At 36.9% G+C, this 19,869-nt stretch overlaps 3 protein-coding genes across 9 annotated transcripts in view; 2 read left to right on the forward strand and 1 right to left on the reverse strand.

The window, feature by feature from the left end:
- The window catches only part of LOC104598008 (SNF2 domain-containing protein / helicase domain-containing protein / HNH endonuclease domain-containing protein), a 53,813-nt gene extending 45,109 nt beyond the window's left edge, over positions 1-8,704 (forward strand). For 4 of the 5 annotated variants that reach the window (XM_088886312.1, XM_010259857.3, XM_010259860.3 and 1 more), the window contains 8 exons: positions 129-470; positions 1,381-1,692; positions 1,880-2,067; positions 2,142-2,244; positions 2,452-2,597; positions 6,742-6,821; positions 6,983-7,158; positions 8,415-8,704. In XM_088886312.1, the coding sequence (XP_088742438.1) occupies positions 129-470; positions 1,381-1,692; positions 1,880-2,067; positions 2,142-2,244; positions 2,452-2,597; positions 6,742-6,821; positions 6,983-7,158; positions 8,415-8,534 (1,467 nt within the window). In that variant the 3' untranslated portion in view covers positions 8,535-8,704. The remainder of the gene's footprint in view (positions 1-128; positions 471-1,380; positions 1,693-1,879; positions 2,068-2,141; positions 2,245-2,451; positions 2,598-6,741; positions 6,822-6,982; positions 7,159-8,414) is intronic. The other variant, XM_010259858.3, reaches the window with a different exon arrangement.
- A 2,670-nt stretch (positions 8,705-11,374) lies between these two features.
- LOC104598007 (uncharacterized) lies at positions 11,375-15,132 on the reverse strand. 3 transcript variants are annotated; one of them, XM_010259855.2, is made up of 6 exons: positions 14,983-15,132; positions 14,714-14,836; positions 14,235-14,308; positions 14,011-14,090; positions 12,592-12,743; positions 11,375-11,593 (listed from the first exon to the last, which is right to left on the reverse strand). In XM_010259855.2, the coding sequence occupies exons 2-6, from the start codon at positions 14,811-14,813 to the stop codon at positions 11,520-11,522; spliced, it is 480 nt and encodes a 159-aa protein (XP_010258157.1). In that variant the 5' UTR covers positions 14,814-14,836; positions 14,983-15,132; the 3' UTR covers positions 11,375-11,519. The 3 variants fall into 3 exon arrangements, with proteins under 3 accessions (XP_010258157.1, XP_010258156.1, XP_010258158.1); XM_010259854.2 differs by having other exon boundaries at positions 14,936-15,094; XM_010259856.3 differs by lacking the exons at positions 11,375-11,593; positions 12,592-12,743 and adding an exon at positions 13,389-13,762 and having other exon boundaries at positions 14,936-15,097.
- A 629-nt stretch (positions 15,133-15,761) lies between these two features.
- On the forward strand, positions 15,762-19,416 carry EMB2076 (Pentatricopeptide repeat (PPR) superfamily protein). The gene is made up of 3 exons (XM_010259853.2): positions 15,762-15,902; positions 16,227-18,026; positions 19,014-19,416. The coding sequence occupies exons 2-3, from the start codon at positions 16,377-16,379 to the stop codon at positions 19,218-19,220; spliced, it is 1,857 nt and encodes a 618-aa protein (XP_010258155.1). The 5' UTR covers positions 15,762-15,902; positions 16,227-16,376; the 3' UTR covers positions 19,221-19,416.
- The last annotated feature ends 453 nt before the right edge of the window (positions 19,417-19,869 follow it).

Raw genomic sequence — 19,869 nt, forward strand, 5'->3', positions numbered from 1 at the left:
TAAGGTGTAATGTTAGTTCCTGCCTCTTACATCTCTTGCTTGTTCATGCGCTGATTCATTTTTGGTGGATGTCGTTGTAGTTTCTTTGCCATTTACTGAAAAAAAAAATTGTATTATTGGCTGAATAGGCTGAGGAGGATTGTGATTTTGAGATGGCAATGGAGTCAGGTCCAAATATAATCTTTGAAGAGAGTGCTTCTGAAGCTTTACAAATTTGGTGTCCTAAGATAGTTTCTGCACGTAAACTGGAAAAGGACAGTGAAAAAGATGAGTCATTGGAGAAGCTTGAGCTTGAAGGAAATTTGCTTCTTAATTCACATTCAACTCTTTCTCAAAAAAAACCCGTGAATGTGGGAATGCAGGCAAACATAGCATGTGCTTTGACATCTAATGAAGATTTGCTTGGACCTATTGAACTGTCTGAACCTGAATCAAGTGGTTCTATTCAAGCATGTTATCTGAGGTTTCAGGTAGAATCTTAATTCTGCATTTCTTTCTGATTTTCTCCCCAGTCTTTTTATATGCTTTTGTCAGTACGTAGAAGTGTTATGGGATCAAAAAGGAAGAAAAAGAATTGGTGGTGCTTTGATGCCAAGAGAAAATAAAAACAGCAGTAATAGGGTGTATTTAATCAAGAGAAATGTTTTATTTTATTTTTTTAATCAAGAGAAATATAACAGTAAGTAAAAAGGAAGTCCAGAGCACGAGGAAAAGAAAGTGGAAGTAAAGGGCACCCTACACAGGTGCCCTTAATAGGGTGGCAGCTCAATAAACATAAAATAGGAGTTGACAGGCCCATATTAACACAAATAAAAGAAGATTAGGAACTACTAGTTGGCCCCTTATCTCTACATATATGATGATCTACAATGACAAATTTTCCCTGTTTAGTAGAGATTATTACAATGATTAAACGACCCTTCAACCAACATGCCCATTTCAATAAGTGTTTTAAAAAGCTTCCACCTTGAGGTGAGAGGTCTCTGCAACAAGTTGAGACAGTTCCAAGAAACCTCAAGACCTAAGCAGTTTGCACTTTAGTTCTCAGGCATGTGGCCTAGCCATATTTATAGGCTTGTAGCATAATAAATAAATGATTAATAAATGCATTTTTTGTATTTTCTAGATTCTTAAACATGCCGTTTTGTTAAACAAAAAATCTAATGAAACATGAGTATACACATCATCGTCATCTAGGCCTTTTCCCAACTATATTGAACAAAATACTGGCTTGATCAACCTATCCCTTCTTTCTTTAGTTAGTGAAAGCCTAATAAACCCCTGTTAATCTGTTTAAACAGAAATGAAGTATGAAACCAATTTATTAAGTAGAAACCAATTTATTAAGTGATTTTTCTAAATATTTAATGACTTCTGCAGGTAAGCCACTATACCGGAAGGATCCACCTGTATTCTTGCATTGCAGGAAAGGATTTAAGGCCAAGACCTCTTTTCAAGAATTTCCGACCAGAGGAACTGGAGTCTCTGAGTTTATCTCCTGATAAGGACAAGGTGATAACTTCCAATTTTATTAGGGAAAATCCATCTTGTCATGATGTGATCGTTGAATTTATCAAGGAATGGAACAGTTTAAGACCTGTTGAACAAAAGAAATTGCTTGGGAAGCCTTTACAACTTCCATTAAGCCTTGAGCTATTCTATCTGAAAGAAACCATTAACCATGGAAATGGGGTATGTTTGTGGAAAACTTAACTTACTGCGTCTTCTCCAGACATTATTGCAATTTTTGTGCATGGACCTGGTTAATTTATCTTACAGTAATCATTAATGATGAAAATTTCTTCTGTTTTTCAAGTTGATGAACTTCCTTCTTCAGTTAATATGGTTAGGGTTGTAATCTAATTATGGTCCATAACAGGGACTGCTCAAAGGTAGAAGCAAGAGACGTGCTACACCTTTACATGAAATAAGCCATCCACTGCCAGAAAATGCTATCTGGAAGAAGATCTCTCTTCATAGTGGCTATGGGAAAAAGGAGAAAGTATACACTCAGGGCTGGACAATAATGGGTGAACCTCTTTGTAAACTGTGTCAAACACCATGCAAGTAAGCCCCCCCCTATAAGTGCTTTCAAAAACAAATGCAGTTTGCTCCATAGTTTTAAAACTTTTTTTTTTCAGGGGTCAGCTTGCAAAGATACCTGAGTTTTTTGAGGATCTGTTTTGTAACATGGAATGCTTTGAAGAATATCGAATAAGAACAAGCCGAAGATCTTTGCGAGAGGTTGGATATTGAATCTCATTATACTGTTACTGCAATTTTCTTGAACCCCTTCTTTCCTACAGTCCAGATTCAATTGGATGCATTTTGCAGATCTCTTTCCTGTTGAAATTCAATTTTTTTTTTCTGGAATAGATTGACATTCGTGTGGCTATCATTTATTTATTGCTATGAATATTGTTAGTTTGGTAACCAACCTGTGGTTTACAGGCACTTTTCCAACTAGAGCATGGCATTTGCACATTGTGCAAACTAGATTGTCATAAACTTGTTGAGCGCATACGGCCCTTGTCTGTTGCAAGGCGAATGGAGTACATTGAGAAGGAAGCTCCAAAAATAGCCAGACATAAGAACTTGTGAGCCTCTTAACTGATTAACTTGGTCATGTGGTTGGGGGGTGGTAGACTTATTTTGGTTGTACATATGCTAGCCTTTCCTTTCCAATTCTTTTACTCGTGCTTTGATTCATATATGGAATATATAGTCCATGAAAACGAATGCATTTCATTTAACATAAGAAATAGTTTGTATAAGTTGACAATTATGCTTTTCATCCTTGTTATGGATGGATGTTGATATGTATAATATTAAGTTTCAAACTCATAGATCAGTCACCCAACAAAGGTACAAGCAGAAAAAGCATAAGATTGAATTTTCCTTTCCTGTTCCCATCACAAACCATTGTTACATGGACACATACATGGTAATCATAATCTGATGAATCTTTTGGAGTCCTAAACAAAATGAAAAACAAAAAACAAGGACTTCCATATACATCTATGGAAAATTAAAAATTATTAAAATAGCTCTCTTTTTGAATTCTAACATTTTATACCTATGGAAAGGTTTTTGAAGTTTATGCTTGTACTTTGTCAGGTAATAGTATTTTATGGGGAAAATAACATTTATTGTGTACGTTATATGCTCAATTATGCCAAATAAGGAAGAAGAGAAAGGAATTTTGTTATGTTTGAACTGTCCCTCAAGTGCGGATGATACAGCAGCATGTGCCTGCATGGTTATACTATTAGATCAGTTCGAGCCTCTTAGGAAGACCAAATAGAAGCTTATGGATCTGGATGGAAGGAATAAATGGGCTGAAAAAGTCTTTGAGCCATATTCTTATCTTATAGTAAGTTCATGGGAGAAAAGTCGGCAAAAACTAAAAGTGGAGTCCACATAAGATGGAGATCTTTTATTGAAGTTCTCGATTTCTTAGTATTAAGATTTTGAGTCTTCTACTTTTTTTTTTTGTTATCAGTATATCAAATTTACTATATATGGTAATTTTGGACCTACTACTTTTAATAATTCTCCTAATTAATATTTGTAGAAAATTGTGATTCACCATTTTTAGTAATTCCTAGTGTTTTATAATAAAATCGGTTTTATGCTTTGTTCAAGGCATATTTTCAAAAATGCCTGCTGCATTGAAATCTCAAATCTCCTCTCTGTAACAATGCTCCAACCATTTAAACTGTACAATATGGGACTCTAGTAACTATATTTTCCCAATTTACATGTAACTTATGACCCATTGGATCTTTTGAAAAATGGCTAATCTGGCCATGTGGCAATTGGCAAATAGGCAAAGATTATGCACTTAACTTGTCAATTGTATATTCAAATTTAACAATTTAAATTTGGTAAATGGTTCTGGAGGTTCCTAAAGGAGCCCAATGAGCTTTGGAGGCAAGTTATAGTGCAGAAGTATGGTATTCACACTAATGGGTGGGATGCAGCTGAGTCTACCCACTCTTACAGTTATGGGGTGTTGAAGGGGATCTATAAGGCTTATCTTCATTTTATGAAAGGAATTAAATGTAAGGTTGGGAATGGTGCAAGGCTGAATTTTTGGCATGACAGTTGGTGCTCAGATTGCCCTTTGAAAGATTTGTTTCCAGAATTATTTCTCTTGGCTGCTGATAAGGAGGTCAAGGTAGCTGAGTGCTGTAGCGCTTCAGGTGATTCTCTTGTCTGGACTCCCTCTTTCTGGAGAGACTTTATTGATTTGAAGGTTCCGCAGGTGGCAGAGCTGTTGGCAAAGCTGCAAGACATAGGGTTAAACCCCTGTGCCCCCGATCAGCACTGTTGGTGTTGGTCCAAATCTGAATTGTTCTCAGTGAAGTCCTTTTTCTCTAGTATAGAGCCTGCCGACCCAGACTCTTTCCCCAGTTGTCTAGTTTGGGGTGGTCTGGCCCCCTCTAAAGTGAAGTTTTTTACATGGGTAGTGGTTGGAGATAAGTGCTTGACAAAGACTCTGCTGATTCGAAAAGGGACGGGACTTCCAGATGCCTCTTGTGTCTTATGCGGTGAGGGAGAAGAGACTTCCAGTCACCTGTTTCTCCACTGTGAATTCTCTTCAAGAATTTGGAGTCACTTTGTTAAGGTCATTCACTATTCTTTTTGCATGCCTAACTCTGTCAAGTCTCTTCTTGAGAGCTGTAAAGTTGAAGGTTTGAGCAAAAAGGGTAGGATCTTGTAGAATGCAATTCCTTTGGCAGTCCTGTGGTCCATTTGGAAGGAGAGAAATAAGAGGATCTTTGATCACAAACAGCTCCAAGTAGAAAAAGTGATAAATTCAGTTGTAGATGATCTGAGAGGGTGGCTGAGTTCAAATGTGCTGTTCAAAAGGGATGTATCGAGTGCTTGTGCAATGTTTTTTTTTTTTTTTTTTGAGGATTCCTAAGGTATTTCTCTTGCACAGCCTTTGTGCAGTGAACATTTCCTTTATCTTTTGTTTATTCCTTAATAAAGTCTTACTTTACCTCTTCAAAAAAATTAAATTATATAGTCATATACTATTAAAATATTATTTATATGAGACATCCCCCCTACCCCCTTTATGCACTTGTTATTTCTGGTTAAGCTTCTCTCCCTAAATAATACAACCAATGACATGTTTCTCTTCATTTTCTTAATTTTTAAACAGTCTAAGTTCTACCCAGCCACTTTTTCTAGGTATCATTAAGTTGAATCTCAAAACAAAGAAGTGTTTAATTACCCATCGAAAAAAATAAATAAATATAAAAACAAAAACAAGCTGTGGGGATGGGAGATTCTACAAGGGCAGAACTTACTGCTGCCCTGATAGGTATAGAAAGAACAGAATTTTTTAATTGTATAAATGTTTTCATTGAAGGGGATGACTCTAAGGTAATTATAAGGTGACTGGAGAGCAATTAGGAGGGGACATGGTGTTACTGGATGCTTAACAATTTAGCATATTAGTTGGCATGACAGGGTGCTACAAGAACCAAGATGTTTTGGGGTTTAGTAAGCCAGGGGGAGGGGGAACTGTAATTCTCAATAGCAATGGTGGTTAGCCGAGCCTAGTTGCCTAGGTGTGTGCCTTATGCAAATTACATATGGTGTTTGGACAAGGAAAGGTTTGAAAACCACCTAGACATCACCTTGACTACTATGCATGGGCATTTGAAGGTAGAAGTATATATGAATGCAGACTGGATTGGGTCGGTAGATGATAGGAAATCTACCAGTGGATACTATACTTTTATGGGGGGAAACCTAGTCACGTGGAGAAGTAAAAAAAGAGTGGCTAGGTCTAGTGCAGAAGCTGAATACATAGCTATGTCCCATGGAGTTTCTGAAGTTATGTGAATAAAGAACTTGTTGGGCAAACTGAGATTCACAGTTGATAGTCCCATGTCTCTTTATTGTGACAATAAGGCTGCCATCAATATTGCAGTTAATCCAGTTCTCCATGATAGAACAAAACACATTGAAGTGGATAAACACTTTATTAGGTAAAAGCTTGTAAGTGGGGAAGTTTGTACTCCCCAAGTTAGTTCTGAAGAGCAACTTGTAGATATCTTCACAAACTGCCTATTATCACTTGTGGCACAATGAATTGTGTGTTGCAAGGGGAGTGTTAAATGTTATTATTTTTTGTAGTTATGTGTTGCAAGGGCAATATTGTCTTTTCCCTTTATTTTTTTTATTATGTGCTGTGTTGCCCTAACATAAAAAAGAAGGCTGGAGCCACCAGCCCATCTTATTGTCTCCCAATCTATTTTCCTCTCTTCTCTTTTCTCTCCTCTCTTATCTCCTCTGACTTTCTAACACTTTCTACTAAGAAAACAGGCGCAAAATACCCTTCATGCTTTTTTTGCACCTTGCACTTTTAAAACACCTTTTTGGTCTACCCTTAGCCCTCTTGCCCCTACAACTTACAACAATCACTTCTTACCGGTGTTGGTGAAAGTTATTCGACGAATATTATTGTTAATTGTTAGTTTAGATTATTGTTGGTTACTATGCAAAATAAGAAATAAAATTACGATTTAGGGGTTTTCTACTTGCAAAATTCATTGCCTATGTGATGATTAGGAGGTTCTCCCCGATTGTGATTGCCTAGCTTTGCCTTGGCGCCAAAACTATGCCTTTAAGCTGGGTTAGGTTTAAAATACTAGATGCATAACAATCTCCACTTTGTTATTGTCCCACTTTGTGATGGCTTTGTTATTTGATATTTTGTAGGTTTGATAAGCTCGTTAGTCAACCAATTGACGGCAATTCATGGCATGCTGATCATATAGTACCTGTTTATCAAGGAGGAGGTGTGAATGCTTGACTGTTCCCATAGTAATTAATGATTTCAAGGACTTTGGTTCCTGATAAATTTATTTTTGAGACTTGTTACCAAGTATATTTTTGGTTTTTGTTTTACTCTGTGGTCGATTGATTTTTTGAATCAACTAATGATTTGTTTTTTCAATAGGGGAATGCAGATTAGATAATATGAGGACCCTCTGTGTTGCCTGTCATTTTGAGGTTACTGCAGCTCAACGTGCTGAGCGGTGCTTAGCAAGGATCAAGGCTAAGGACCAGCTTAAGGTCGTCATGAATGAGCTAAAAGATGGTGACAATACCAAACTTGTTGACTCTAATGTGGAGGTAAAGTGTTGCTGAATCAAAATACTAGCTATAGGGATTGGCTTTTCTTTTAGTGATACCATTCAAGGTCGTTTGCTTGTTAAGTTAATAATGAACTTCAGTCTCTGCCTTACATGTGGTTTGTGTGGTTATTGGTCTAACCAGTCATATGAACAATTTTTTTATAGGTTATAATCCAGATTGAGTTGATTTTATGTCTTGGGGGACTGGCAGTTTCTGTAGTTGAATGCTTATGATAAAACGTGTATAATCTGTCATTCTTTGAATTGCCTGGAACTTACAATTCTAATTTAAATTGCTTTTGGCAATTGGAATGTCTGACGCACTATGAGCTCAAGTGTTTTTAGCATCTAGTTCTCATAACTGAGATGTCTGCTCCTCTCAAAATTTGCCAAAGGATCCCTGAATCTAATGCTTGTTGTTATTGAGCCATCAATTGTGCACTGTGCATGCCAGCATTTTCTTGAAAAAAGAACCCTATTTTAATTATCCCGCACTTTGTTAGTACAAGGATTCTTTTGCCTTGTGCCTAGTTAGGACTTTGCAGTTTTACCTATAACTGATTGTGTACTTAGCAGAATATACTTGTTTTACCTATCACTTAACTTGTGCCTGGCTTGAAATTGACATTTAATCACTGGGAGGACTTTTGTTCCAAAGATTATGCTACTATCAGAATTTTGCTTTTTCTTTTTTGATAATTGGTATTGTGCATTTTTTTATGGACTTAGGTTGAATTCTTCTGCAATTATTCCGGTTTGTGTTTATCAAAAAAGTGTTTTCAAATTTCCAAGTATTCATTTTAGTTTCCAAAACATCCAATTAGGTTCTTAACGTTTTACAAGCTTCCATTCCCCTGGTTTCTAGCAGTTCTCAACCTCAGATATTTGCTCTTGCTATTCTGCATTTTTGGGGGGTAAATTCGTATGAGAAGATTAAACAGATTACTTCAACACAGAATAAATAAGGTACAAAACAGTGAAGCACCAAAATCATGCAACTTTGAAGCGCAGCTAGCAACTTAATGGGCTAAGGAGTTGCAGCAGCGCGGATCCAAAGAAAAGAAAAGAAAAAAAAAATAATAATAACAGAATTACATATTATGATTTTAATTCCGATGCTTCCCTCTTGTATTGACAAACCGAATAAAAAGGTCATTTCATAAGTTTTGTTGTCAATGCTTTCATTCTCAATCTTTGTTTAACCTACTGAAAACACTAATCATCTATCATTTCACTTACTGTCAATGGTTTCAGGTCCATGGGAACTCGGAGACGCTGGAGAGCATAGATGACGATGAGCTTTTAATCAAGGTCCCTGGTAGTGCATACTCTGCATGGCAAAATACTCCGGAGGGAACCCAAGTAGAGGAATAGTCTCTGCGGACCGATTTTATTATTATTATTTTTTTTGGGGGGGTGGGGGGGGGGTGGAAACACCAGTTAACTTATATGAATTATGATCTGTAGAAAACATTGTTTACCAGTAACAACCGTATTGTAACACTAATGCAAGCATTTCTTTTGTTTCCCGTTTTCATTTTATTAGATCCAAGATTCTTTTGTTTATATACTTTATTTATTTATTTCTTTGGGGAGGGGGGCGGGGGATGTTACTTTTGAATAATTCGTTTTATGGTTTTGAAACCACCGTTGACCTGGACAGTTGGACTGTTCGACCCGGAAACTGGTTAAGGTACTAGTTCCACTTTAGTGCTGAACTGTTATTTTACCACAAAATGTTTAATTGGTCAACAAACCATTGATCTGGATGATTTAACCACCGTTGACGGACATACGAGACAAACAAGATATCAGAGAGAGATGGATTAGAGGGATATATGAGAGAGAGAGAGAGAGATGAGAGATGAGAGATGAGAGATCACCGGTCACTCACACTTATACTTTTCCCTCTCTTCAGTTCTTCCATTCTCGTTCTCTCAACCTTCTTTTTTTTTCTTCCTTCAGAGTGGATAAAACCTTCTTCTCACTCTCATTCTTATCCCCTCTCTCATAACATTTTATATCCTCAGTTTTTGTTTTTTCATTTCCTCTTATCATTCTCAGTTTTTACTCTTCCTTTATCCCTAGGGATTTAAAATCTATTTGTTTTTGTAATGCTTGGGGCTAGAGTTACCCTTCCTTCATCTTATGTAACTCCTATTTCTATATAAAAAAAAAACATTTATATCCATCTTACCCTAATAATCCAATCCACAGAGTAAAATGAGATATATTATTGAAATGTTTGAACTGTTTGACCTGATCGGTTGAATTGCTGACCCAGAAACTGATGGTTAAAACAGTTTCACTTCTGGATCTGTTTTTAAAACCTTAATTTAAATCCAATCCACAGGGTACGGAAGGGTCATATTAGCGTGCGTGCATGTGTAATTTGTACAGCCCTTGTACATCGGGGCTTTTGTTAAGATGGTAAGTTAGGTTTTCAATTAAATCGGCGACGTGCTTAGTTCTCCGGTCCCCCCACCTATCACGAGAAATTAGGCTATATTGAAATACGGAACACAGCCTTAAGAAAATTGAGTCAGGAAATTATAACATACAGCCGAGAATCAAAACCCCTTTATGGTTTGCTATTATGGGTAAGCTGCCTACCAGACAAAGGCTTATGAGGTGTGGATGGAACATCGAGCGGGTCTGCCCGTTGTGCTTAGAGCATGACGAGACAATTGACCATTTATTTATATTTATACACTGTAGGATGGGTTTTTGGTAGATCGAAATTTCAAATGGGTACTCAACCAAGCTCTAATGATAACTTCTGCAGTTAGCTGTCATGATTAGTAGGTTTGCTACCAAGTAGCAGGGAGAAAGCTATCTCGATGGAAACATGTTGCTTGTCAAGTGCTTTAATGATCTTAAGGTCAAATAAAATGGATGTGGTACATCCAGGCCGTTAATTGGAGTTCTGATTGACTAGTAGTCCAATTTATTTTTCGCTTTTTATTCAAAAATGCCCTGCCATAGGACCAAGATCCTTTGGGATTGGGACAGAGAGTTGTTTTTTTCTCATAGAAGATGGGAGACAGAAATATGGTAAATCTCCTGTATGAGCAGGACCCCAGGCTAAATTGCCAAGCTGTTACTTGATGTATTTGTTATTCCTTCCAAGTTACAATAAATTTTCACTATCCAAAATTTCTCTAGGGAGGATCTCCTCTAAATGATCAACCCATTTAGTACTTGATTATTTTGATTGAAAAATGTTGTAGGCATATTTGTTTATTTGTTCTTTATTTATTTACTTTTCTATTCATTCATTCTTTCTCTTTCTTTTATTGAAAATTTGCATCCAAATAAAATCTTATCAGATTTGAAGACCTTGGATTTGAATTTGAATCCTAACAGATTTGGATTGGATTTGGGTTTAATCGAACTCCACTTGACTTTTTAAAATATAAATTCATATATAGTATAATATATAAAATATATATTTTTTCATAATTTTAAATATAAATATATAAAATTTATATATTAAAATCAATAAATATTATAATATTATAAGATTGGATGGAGTCAACTCCGAGTCCAATCTATTTACATAAATAGATCATCCGAATCCGACATTATCAGATTGAATGTTGTATTAGACCATGGATTTTCGGATATCATTGACAAGCTTATTTTTTACCACTTGCAATACTTCACCTCATGGTCACTCTAAAGCATTAACATAGTTTCGGATTAAACATATGATCAAGGAACAGGAAATTGATTAAATAATGGGATGCCTCAACACATGAAAGATCTTTCAACCTTTTTTGGGGGGTAAAGGAAAGATCTCCCAATTTTTAAGGCCTAGTTCATTTTTCGATAAATAGGAACGGGCGAACGGTAAGTTGATCAATGTGAGAATTGACCAATTTATCTGTATTCATTTTTCGACATTAATTGGTCCCATGGAAAAGAATGATTTCCAAACATGACAGTGTTTTCTGGATAAGTACACTCGAGTGTTTTCCAGGAAACATTTACCTAAGCCGGTGCATTTAGCCAGGTAAATGGCTTCTCAAAAAAATAGTCATTAATAGTTGGCTTTAATCGGCAGTATGTTTAATTTTAGCTTCCAATGCTGTTCTCGAAGGATGGCTTTCATCCAGTATGTGTTGAGAAAGATTCTTGTGTTGAGACTGCTTATTTCTTGTTCATCACAAGAAACGCCTTCATGGGAAATTGGTAGAAATAGGACAAAGTGCTTGGGAAAAAAGAAAAACGAGGTTACATTGAGTTGCATGCAAAAGGTAACCAATGATTTTTGGCGTTACTTCAATCAAGTATGATCCAAAAAAAAAAGTTAACAAGGCTAACCAAAACAAAGTGTGTGGTTTCTTCACGGGTTGCTCATGTGTGCATGTCGTCAAGCTCATCATCCGACTCAAAATCCAAGCCTGAAATGCTCATCCGTCCAATGTTAACTGCAAATATCAACTCTCATGTTAGGAGCAAGAAATTGAAAGCTTTGACATTTGTAATACATGTTAAGAAGTTCTACACCTTGATGTGAATGTAAAATACATTCAGTAATTGGATACTACAATTCAGTTTGCTCAACACACTTTGAATCCTCTGCGTGAGCTGGAAGTATACCAGGCCAATCATGACACGCCTTATCAGCTTCACGTATAGAGGACCGACCTGTATGGAGATGGCTGTGTACAGGTGTATTACAATTGGCCCAGTACTATGAGTTGCATTGTAGATAATTTTAATTTGTGCTAAACATGTTTTTCCTTGTTCAGAGAATCAATAACCGACTGGTAAGTGCAATCCTTCCACCGGGACTGTGGTTGCACTTGCACCTAACAAGTTGCAGTCAAAACCACATACACACAGCGAGTGTGGTGTGTGATTCAACTTCCTGAGCTGACACTTAAAAGTTTTCTGTACTTGTGAAGAGTGGCAAACCCATAACTGCAACAAGTCTGGTGGATCTTTTAAATGAAACCAATAAAGAAACCGCCCAAGATCCATAGCACAAACTGGTAGAGAACTAAGAACTCATTGTTAATAAAAGTTGTGGTCATAAGATCTAATTTTCTAAATGGTGGACATTCCATGGACAAATCAGAATCAGTAAGGCTACAGCCTACAGCATGCTAATATATGGAAATTATGACTATCTGAATCTCAGGCTGTTCCTAGTAGCATTTGTTAAAACCATCTAGAGAGCATTTAGAAGGATCCTATGAAGGAGTCTGGAACTGCAACTCACACAGCTTCCAACATGATCTATAGCGGCACATTCAAGTACGACCCCATCAATGACAACATACAAGTATGAAACACGTTTGAGATTTGCAGCTGTAGATAATGTTGGAAGCCATGTGGATAGCAGATCTGATCTCCCTTTGAAGCCCGGGATACCATTCCACATCCCCACACACACGAGAGAGAGAGGACCTGCAATACCTACCCACAGCATTTAGTCCAGCTACATTGGGCATGAACTGCCTGATATGATCTTCAGCTGCTTTGTCAGCTTTCAGTGTTTCACACTCAAAAGAAACAGTAACCTTGGTTTTTCCATGCTTCTGCTCGACCATACCTATAATGTCCTTTTCCCAACTGTTTACAGTTTTAGCAAGAGAAAAAGCTCATCATATCTATGTGGTTTCTCATTGCTTAGAAGGAAGACAAAAATATACAATAATAAGGAAAATATCAAAGTAAACTGGTACAATCAACACTGAGAAAAGAATTCAAAGCAATTTTTAGATGGTAAGAAAAGGAAGAATAAGCTTGATGGCAAACCAGTTTCATATTTGGTGGCTGAGATGGCAGCCCAAAATGGGCCTGCATGTCTTGCCACATCAGTCTCTTCAAATTGCAGACTCTCAACTAAGGCAACTATGGCTAGCTGCCATTTAGCAGAAGCCTTTTGTTTATCAGGCTAAAGAAAAACCAAAAATGAAATTCATGCGTTGTTGTTTATAACAGGAAAAATGCAATGAATGGGAACCCGAGTTGCTCACAAGAGCAACATGCATGTTGGTAGCTAAGTGCATCCCTTACTAGACGGGAAACCTGAGATTGCAAATCCTTTTTCTGCAACCTTCAAACCAGCGCAAATAAGACAATAGTTTATCTTTCTTAACAAATATAAACAAGAACCATCTTTAGAGTACCTAAAGTTTCTATGGATAACTTGATCTTAGAATACCATACCGCAGCAAAAGATTTTTCTTTTGGATATAAATATGCATGCATATATTGAGAGAAGATAATTATTGTATTTCATTGATGACAATAGTGTACAAGAAAGGATTTAGAAGAGTCTACTGTCTACAGAATATGCTCTAGAGCCCATACATCAACCAAAAATACTTAGGAACAGAGTTATTGTCCGTACAAAAATAGAGCCCCTTCCACTCTCTCCCTTGCAAGGTTATCAGCAGTAGAATTTAGTCCTCTTAGCTACCTTTCTTCTTTGATCAGGAAAAGATTACAATATATCTCTAATATCACTAAGGTAGGAGGTCAAGTTTGAATGACCTTGTGTGCACCCATTTCTCCATCTAATTGGTTGACTGAATCTCCTACAAATCCAAACGTCATCTAACCCCACATAAGCCATTGCAAAAGTGCTGCCAATAAAAGAAGGTAATGATGGATTGAATCACAGGAAGATAGCCATTATATCATTGAAGAAAATGTAAAAAAAAATCCTAATCAGAATCAGGTCAGGTAGGATTCTTCCCTGCACAACCTCATGAAAGATTTCTAGGTCATTTTCTACCCTTTAAAAGGCCTTATATGAATGGTTTCCACAATTAAATGCCCCTAAAATCTAACATTTAGTTATGACAGTAAGAGAACTCAAAAAATGGCTTACCCATGAGCATGATCAATGTTCTGGAATCGAGCAGCATCATGCCCTTTGCACTCCACTACAACTACTCGCTCTTTCTTCCTCTGTAGCATGATTTCTATTTTAGATAAGTTAAATGCCATATAAACAACTTAAAAAAAAAAAAACAAAAATATGTAAACCAGCACGATTTACAAAGAAGAGATGAATTAAAAAGGTAATAGAAGCGCGAAGTAAAGAGGACCTACAGAGTAGTCTACAATTGTGAGCTTGAGCAAGCGGTAATCTTCACCTCTGCTGCACTCTCTCTCGCAAGCCAATTCTTAGAAACAAAGAATAAAGTTTAAGAATGTCACAGTCTGAGAGACAGCCTTTACCCCATCACATCCAACATCCCTAAAGCCTAACCCAAGAAGGCAAATGAAGTTATAGGCCAGAATAACTAATTACGATCAACAACATCGGCAATAGCAAGAATATAAATAAACTCTGCAAAGAAAATTGAAGTACCAAAGTTTTCTCAGACTCATAGTCAATTCTGCAAGAAAGCATCATTTTGGTGTAAACACTAAACAGAAACGTAAAGATTAGAAGAAGGCCAAAAAATAAAAGTCAGAAAAAAATCGTTTGATTAGAGTTTTCAGTGTAAGATCAAGTAGAATGGAAAATGAAGCTAGAAAGAAATATAAGTGATTGATTTTATGTAATACTGAGACAGTAATCATACCAGTGCCATGAAGGCCATAACAGATAGAGTGGGGAAGGTGGATGAAATGGCCTGAAATGGAGCCAGACGGCAGCAGAGCTATTGAAGCTATCCCATTCATCACCCCCTCACTATTTACTTCATCTGCAACAAAGTATGTAATTATGATATATCAAAAAACAAGGATAAAGTCCGAATCAAAGCTCTCATTTAGTATCTTCTTGAAAAAACAAAAATACAAACCCATCTGAGAGAAGTATTCTTTTTTTACGTAAGAGAAAAGAACACACCGAAGCCCTTTTTGTTCTGTTGATCGATCAAGAACTTTTAAATGGGTTTTGTGTAGCACGGCTTCACTGCTTCAGAACCCAAGAGCCTTGTGTTTTCAACTTTTGATGTTTTTTTCTCGAAGCTGTTCAGATTCTAATCAGATAGTAAAAAATCAGCCATCCGATGGTAAAGACAGGCATTCAAAACGTGGTCCACAAAGTGAACGGTACTGATCACTTGTGCAACTCTACCGGATGGTATCTTTTCGATCAAAATCCAGTAACTTAACAAAAGATTCTTTTTTTTTTTCTAATTAAATTTTCGATTAGTATTCTGTACTTTGGCCTATTACCACTTTTGATACCTGAATTTTAAAATACGATAATTCAATATTCGAAACCATTAACCAATTATTAATTAGCTGTGAAGTGGTATTCGACAAAAAATTAACAATCTCAAATCTCTACTTCTTCTATTCAATAAAATTGGGGTCATGCCTTAATGGGCATTTTGGACCCAATTTTCTTAAATAAAAAAGGTTAAGATTTAGGACTGTTAATTTGAATGATTGATAAAAAAAATTAGATAACACTTGAATAACATTTATGTCTTTTTTCAAATGCCATTTAACAATTGGCATTGAATTGAAAGTTTGAAATATGTACTGAATTGATACATTTTGAAAGTTGGGGACCAAAATAGCATTAGCCCCAAAATACCGGTAATAATCGAAAATTTTCCAAAAATGATCTTTGTTGAGCTTCTACCGATACCCATCTGCTCAACTCAAAGTTCCTAAGATTCGTTATCTTCTTTCTTCCCTCCATATTTTCAAAGAGAGGTCTTTTACCATCTCTGTTGATAGCTGTATGTGTACACCATCTCTCCCAAGATTCCAGACAAATCTTCGTCTTACAAGGCTGGTTCTGCTCCATCTGAGGTGGGTTTTCTTCTTCTCATGTCCTAAACTCTGAAAGTTCGACTATGGATGTGAACTCTCCTAATGTTAAAGTCGCCATTTCTGCGAATTTCATGCTTGGAATTTCTTCCACTTGAATTGATTTTCTCCTATGGTCAATAAGTTCAGCTTTAGACCACTTGAGTTTGATGTGGGTTTTATTCACACAACTGTATACATCGTGTTTCCATCCCTTTTAATGCTTGGGATATTCAGAATTGTTGCACTTTTTTTCCCAACCGTGAAATTACATTGTTTTGAGTTTTAACCTTAAAAGTATTCTAATTGACTGCTTTCTCTTCACAGCAACGCAAAATATGAGTACCTTCATCTTAAGTTTTGGAAGGGCTTGAACTCGTCTCCGTTTTGGGGTTCTTTTCTCTTACCTTGGGTTTTTCTTTAACTTCTGGGGTTCAGATATCCCAATTAACTTCTCTGTCCTTTCCGGACTCAACCATGATAGGAGTTTTGACAAGTCGGCTTACAGTTCGCATCATATCGGAGGGTTCTCATAGCCAACAAAAGCCAACCACTCGGGAAAATGTAACATATAGGCCACCTTGGCATTGTAGCTTAGATTTCAATCTATTTGACGGAAGACCCGACCGAAAATACATGGCAATACATGAAGTTAACATGGTATCCATGGATAAGTGTTTCAGTGGTTTGAGTGTACTGAGAATGCCAGGAACAAAGTGGCTAGTCGGTTCTAGAGGAGGAAAGGATAAACCATTTCTTGTTGCTAGTTTACCATTTAGCGTAGGTTGTGAAGGGGAGGAAGCCAAAATATCATGTCAAAAAAGAGAAGAGGAATGCAATAATAATTCCTATGAACAGTTGCCACCATGGGGAAATTCAACAGTTCATGATGACTCTGGTGTTGCACATAGTGGAGGTAGACCGACTTCCATCGAATCAAAGGTGATGGTTAGTCCATTTCAACCCAAGCTGCATTTTTTAGAGGAAATGGATGAAGAAGTCTTGTCAAAAAGGATCCTGAGCCTTAGCAGGTCTAACAAGTTCAGGAGTGCATTGGAGTTGTATATGTCAATGGAGGCTTCTGGTCTTCGACCCAATCTACATGCCTGTAACTCTCTCCTATCTTGTCTTTTGAGGAACAAGATGCCTGATGATGCGTTGAAAATCTTTGAGATTATGAAGGAGAAGGAGATGGCCACAGGTCATACATATAGCTTAATCCTCAAGGCAATTGCAAGTACTCAGGGTTGTGAATCAGCTCTTAAAATGTTCGTGGAATTGGAAGGGAATGGTACACTGGAGAAAGGTTTTGATGCAATTGTTTACAATACTATAATTTCAATTTGTGGAAAAACAAACAACTGGATTCAAACAGAGAGAATGTGGAGAAAGCTGAAGGAAAATGGTCATCCTGAAACAATTGTTACTTATCGTTTATTAGTTTGCATCTTTGTTCGCTGTGGTCAGATAGAACTTGCACTTGATGCTTACCATGAAATGGTCCAAAATGGATTTAATCCAGGTCAGGATATGATGCAGGCTGTAATTGCTGCCTGCACAAAGGAGGGTAAATGGAGTTTGGCACTTAGAATCTTCCAGAATATGAGGGACAGTGGTTTCAACCCAAATGTTTCAACCTACAATACATTGATCAATTCTTTAGGGAAGGCTGGAGAAGTAAAACTAGCATTCAGGGTTTATGATCTCATGAGATCTTCAGGTCATGCACCTGATGTTTACACATGGAATGCCTTGATTGGTGCACTGAACCGGGGAAATAGATATGCTGATGCTTTACAATTGTTTGAGAGCATTAAAGGAGAGTGGAATTCTCAGTTAAATCTTCATCTATATAATACAGCTCTAATGTCTTGCCAAAGACTTGGTTACTGGGATCGATCCTTGCAGCTTCTGTGGCAGATGGAAGTTAGGGGATTGCCGGTATCAACTGCATCATACAACCTTGTTATTGGTGCCTGTGAAGCTGCAAGAAAGCCAAAAGTTGCCTTGCAAGTCTATGAACACATGCTCCACCAAAAGTGCAGTCCAGACACATTCACTTATTTGTCATTAACAAGAGCTTGCATATGGGGATCTCTCTGGGCTGAAGTGGTGGAAATCCTAGATGTAAGTTTCCAATTCTTATATGTTACATTATCTAACTCATTAACATATTCAGATCTTAACTGAATGCCCTAAATTGCCTATAAGTACCAATTGCAAATTTCACCTCTAAAATGTGTAATGTTGGCTTAAGCTTCACATGCATGTATTTTTAATGAATGAGTAACTGTACATGTATAATAATTATTTTCTTGTGTGTTTAATAAACCGTTTTGTTGTTCAATGGCCCTACTATTGGCTAATTTAAGTTATTTATTTTATACCGATACATAGAACGAGGTTTATTTCATATTTTACATTAAATTTTCATAATTTTAACATGTCTCATGTTCATGAAATTCATGCCTTGGATTTATGGTGTTAAAAAGTGTTGTGCCTATTCTACCTCAGACACTTTGCTCACCTCACAAGCATGTTATGCTTCATAATTGCTCCTAAGGGCAATTCAGCTTTACCTTGCCATGAGGCATGTTTTAAAGCTTTAAAGTTCAAATGCCACTGAAAATATTTGAAACTAACTACAACTATAAACATATTGAAAACAAAGTCTGACCTTTAACTCTAGTACAGTGATGATTAGTTGATTCTGACTAATATAAGAGACACATGCACTTAACATAAGCCATGCCAAGGTATACAATTGCTTTGAAGTGAAAGTCTCAAACTTGAGCCCTAAGGAGTTCCCCTAGAGTCTTGCTTTGAGGGTAGCCTCAAGGTGCAAGCACCCTTTAGGTCCCAACAAACTCATCACCCTGGATAACATAGGAGATGGACTTGGCAAATTAAGAGAGCAATTCAAAACAACCCCAGGTTATTGACCATGTAATTTATGTTATGCCATATTTTTTTATTATTTTCTTGCATATTCATCTTGTGATTTTATTGGGGAGATTGCAACTATATCTAGCCTTTTGGCCTTGCCACTGAATTTTTTTATGAATCCTTGATGCTGAACATGTTCATCTCTAACTTATTTGGTTTATTTGGCAGTGTGTTGGTCCAAATGTATCTCTGTACAATGCAGTGATCCAAGGCATGTGTCTACGAGGCAAGATCATGTCTGCTAAGAAGTTGTATATGAAAATGCTTGATAATGGACTTAAACCTGATGGTAAAACACGAGCTTTGATGCTACAAAGCTTCACAAAAGATCTGGGTAGACAAAATAAGAGGTACATTTCTTGTTCCCATCACTGAAGTGAAGGGAACAAAGGAAGATATCTATAGTTAAACTTGGAATCAAGAAAATTACCAAAAAGAAAAAAAAAATGGTGCAGCTTCAACAGAGTTACTTTACACTGAATTTTCTGTCCTTATTTCTTTGTAAAAGTCAGTAGTCCAATTAAAGGTTGTATAGATGCTCAGATATAAAACATAGTGGTTTTCTTGTTTACACAATTATTCTTTTAGTTAGGCCTCTTATCTTTTTCCGTTTCTCTTTATCGTTTAGCATGTTGCTTGTCTGATATTCATTGGATTTTGCATCTGGGTGCTACGTCTTGGCCATCCACAGTGAACATCTAATTCTGAGTTTCTGACGGCTGTCAAGTAGGGGTGTCAATTGGACTGGATTTGGTCCAATCTGATCCAGTCCAATGTGAGTCCATTATAAATGGACCTGGTCCAATCCAATCCAATGAAGATTTTGGATCATTTTGAACCGGTCCAGAGACTGTCCAATCTGTTCAAATTCCTGTTAATTTAGATTGGCTTCAACTCAAACCTGGTCCATTGGCATCTATGTTATTATCTTCTATCAATGGACCAGATATTGGCTCAATCCAATATAAATTCATTATAGACGGGCCAGATCCAATCCAATATGTCATATTGGTCCGTCCAGTAC

Source organism: Nelumbo nucifera, chromosome 4, assembly GCF_055504915.1.
Source record: "Nelumbo nucifera cultivar China Antique chromosome 4, China Antique-T2T, whole genome shotgun sequence".
NCBI lineage: Eukaryota > Viridiplantae > Streptophyta > Magnoliopsida > Proteales > Nelumbonaceae > Nelumbo > Nelumbo nucifera.

Coding starts and splice junctions, on each gene's coding strand:
- LOC104598007 (XM_010259854.2), bottom strand. Junction 14,309..14,713: donor TTATGGCCTTCATGGCACTG/GTATGATTACTG, acceptor TTTGTTTCTAAG/AATTGGCTTGCGAGAGAGAG. Junction 14,091..14,234: donor TCACAATTGTAGACTACTCT/GTAGGTCCTCTT, acceptor ATCATGCTACAG/AGGAAGAAAGAGCGAGTAGT.
- EMB2076 (XM_010259853.2), top strand. CDS start 16,377: ATGATAGGAGTTTTGACAAGTCGGCTTACAGTTCGCATCATATCGGAG. Junction 18,027..19,013: donor AAGTGGTGGAAATCCTAGAT/GTAAGTTTCCAA, acceptor TTTATTTGGCAG/TGTGTTGGTCCAAATGTATC.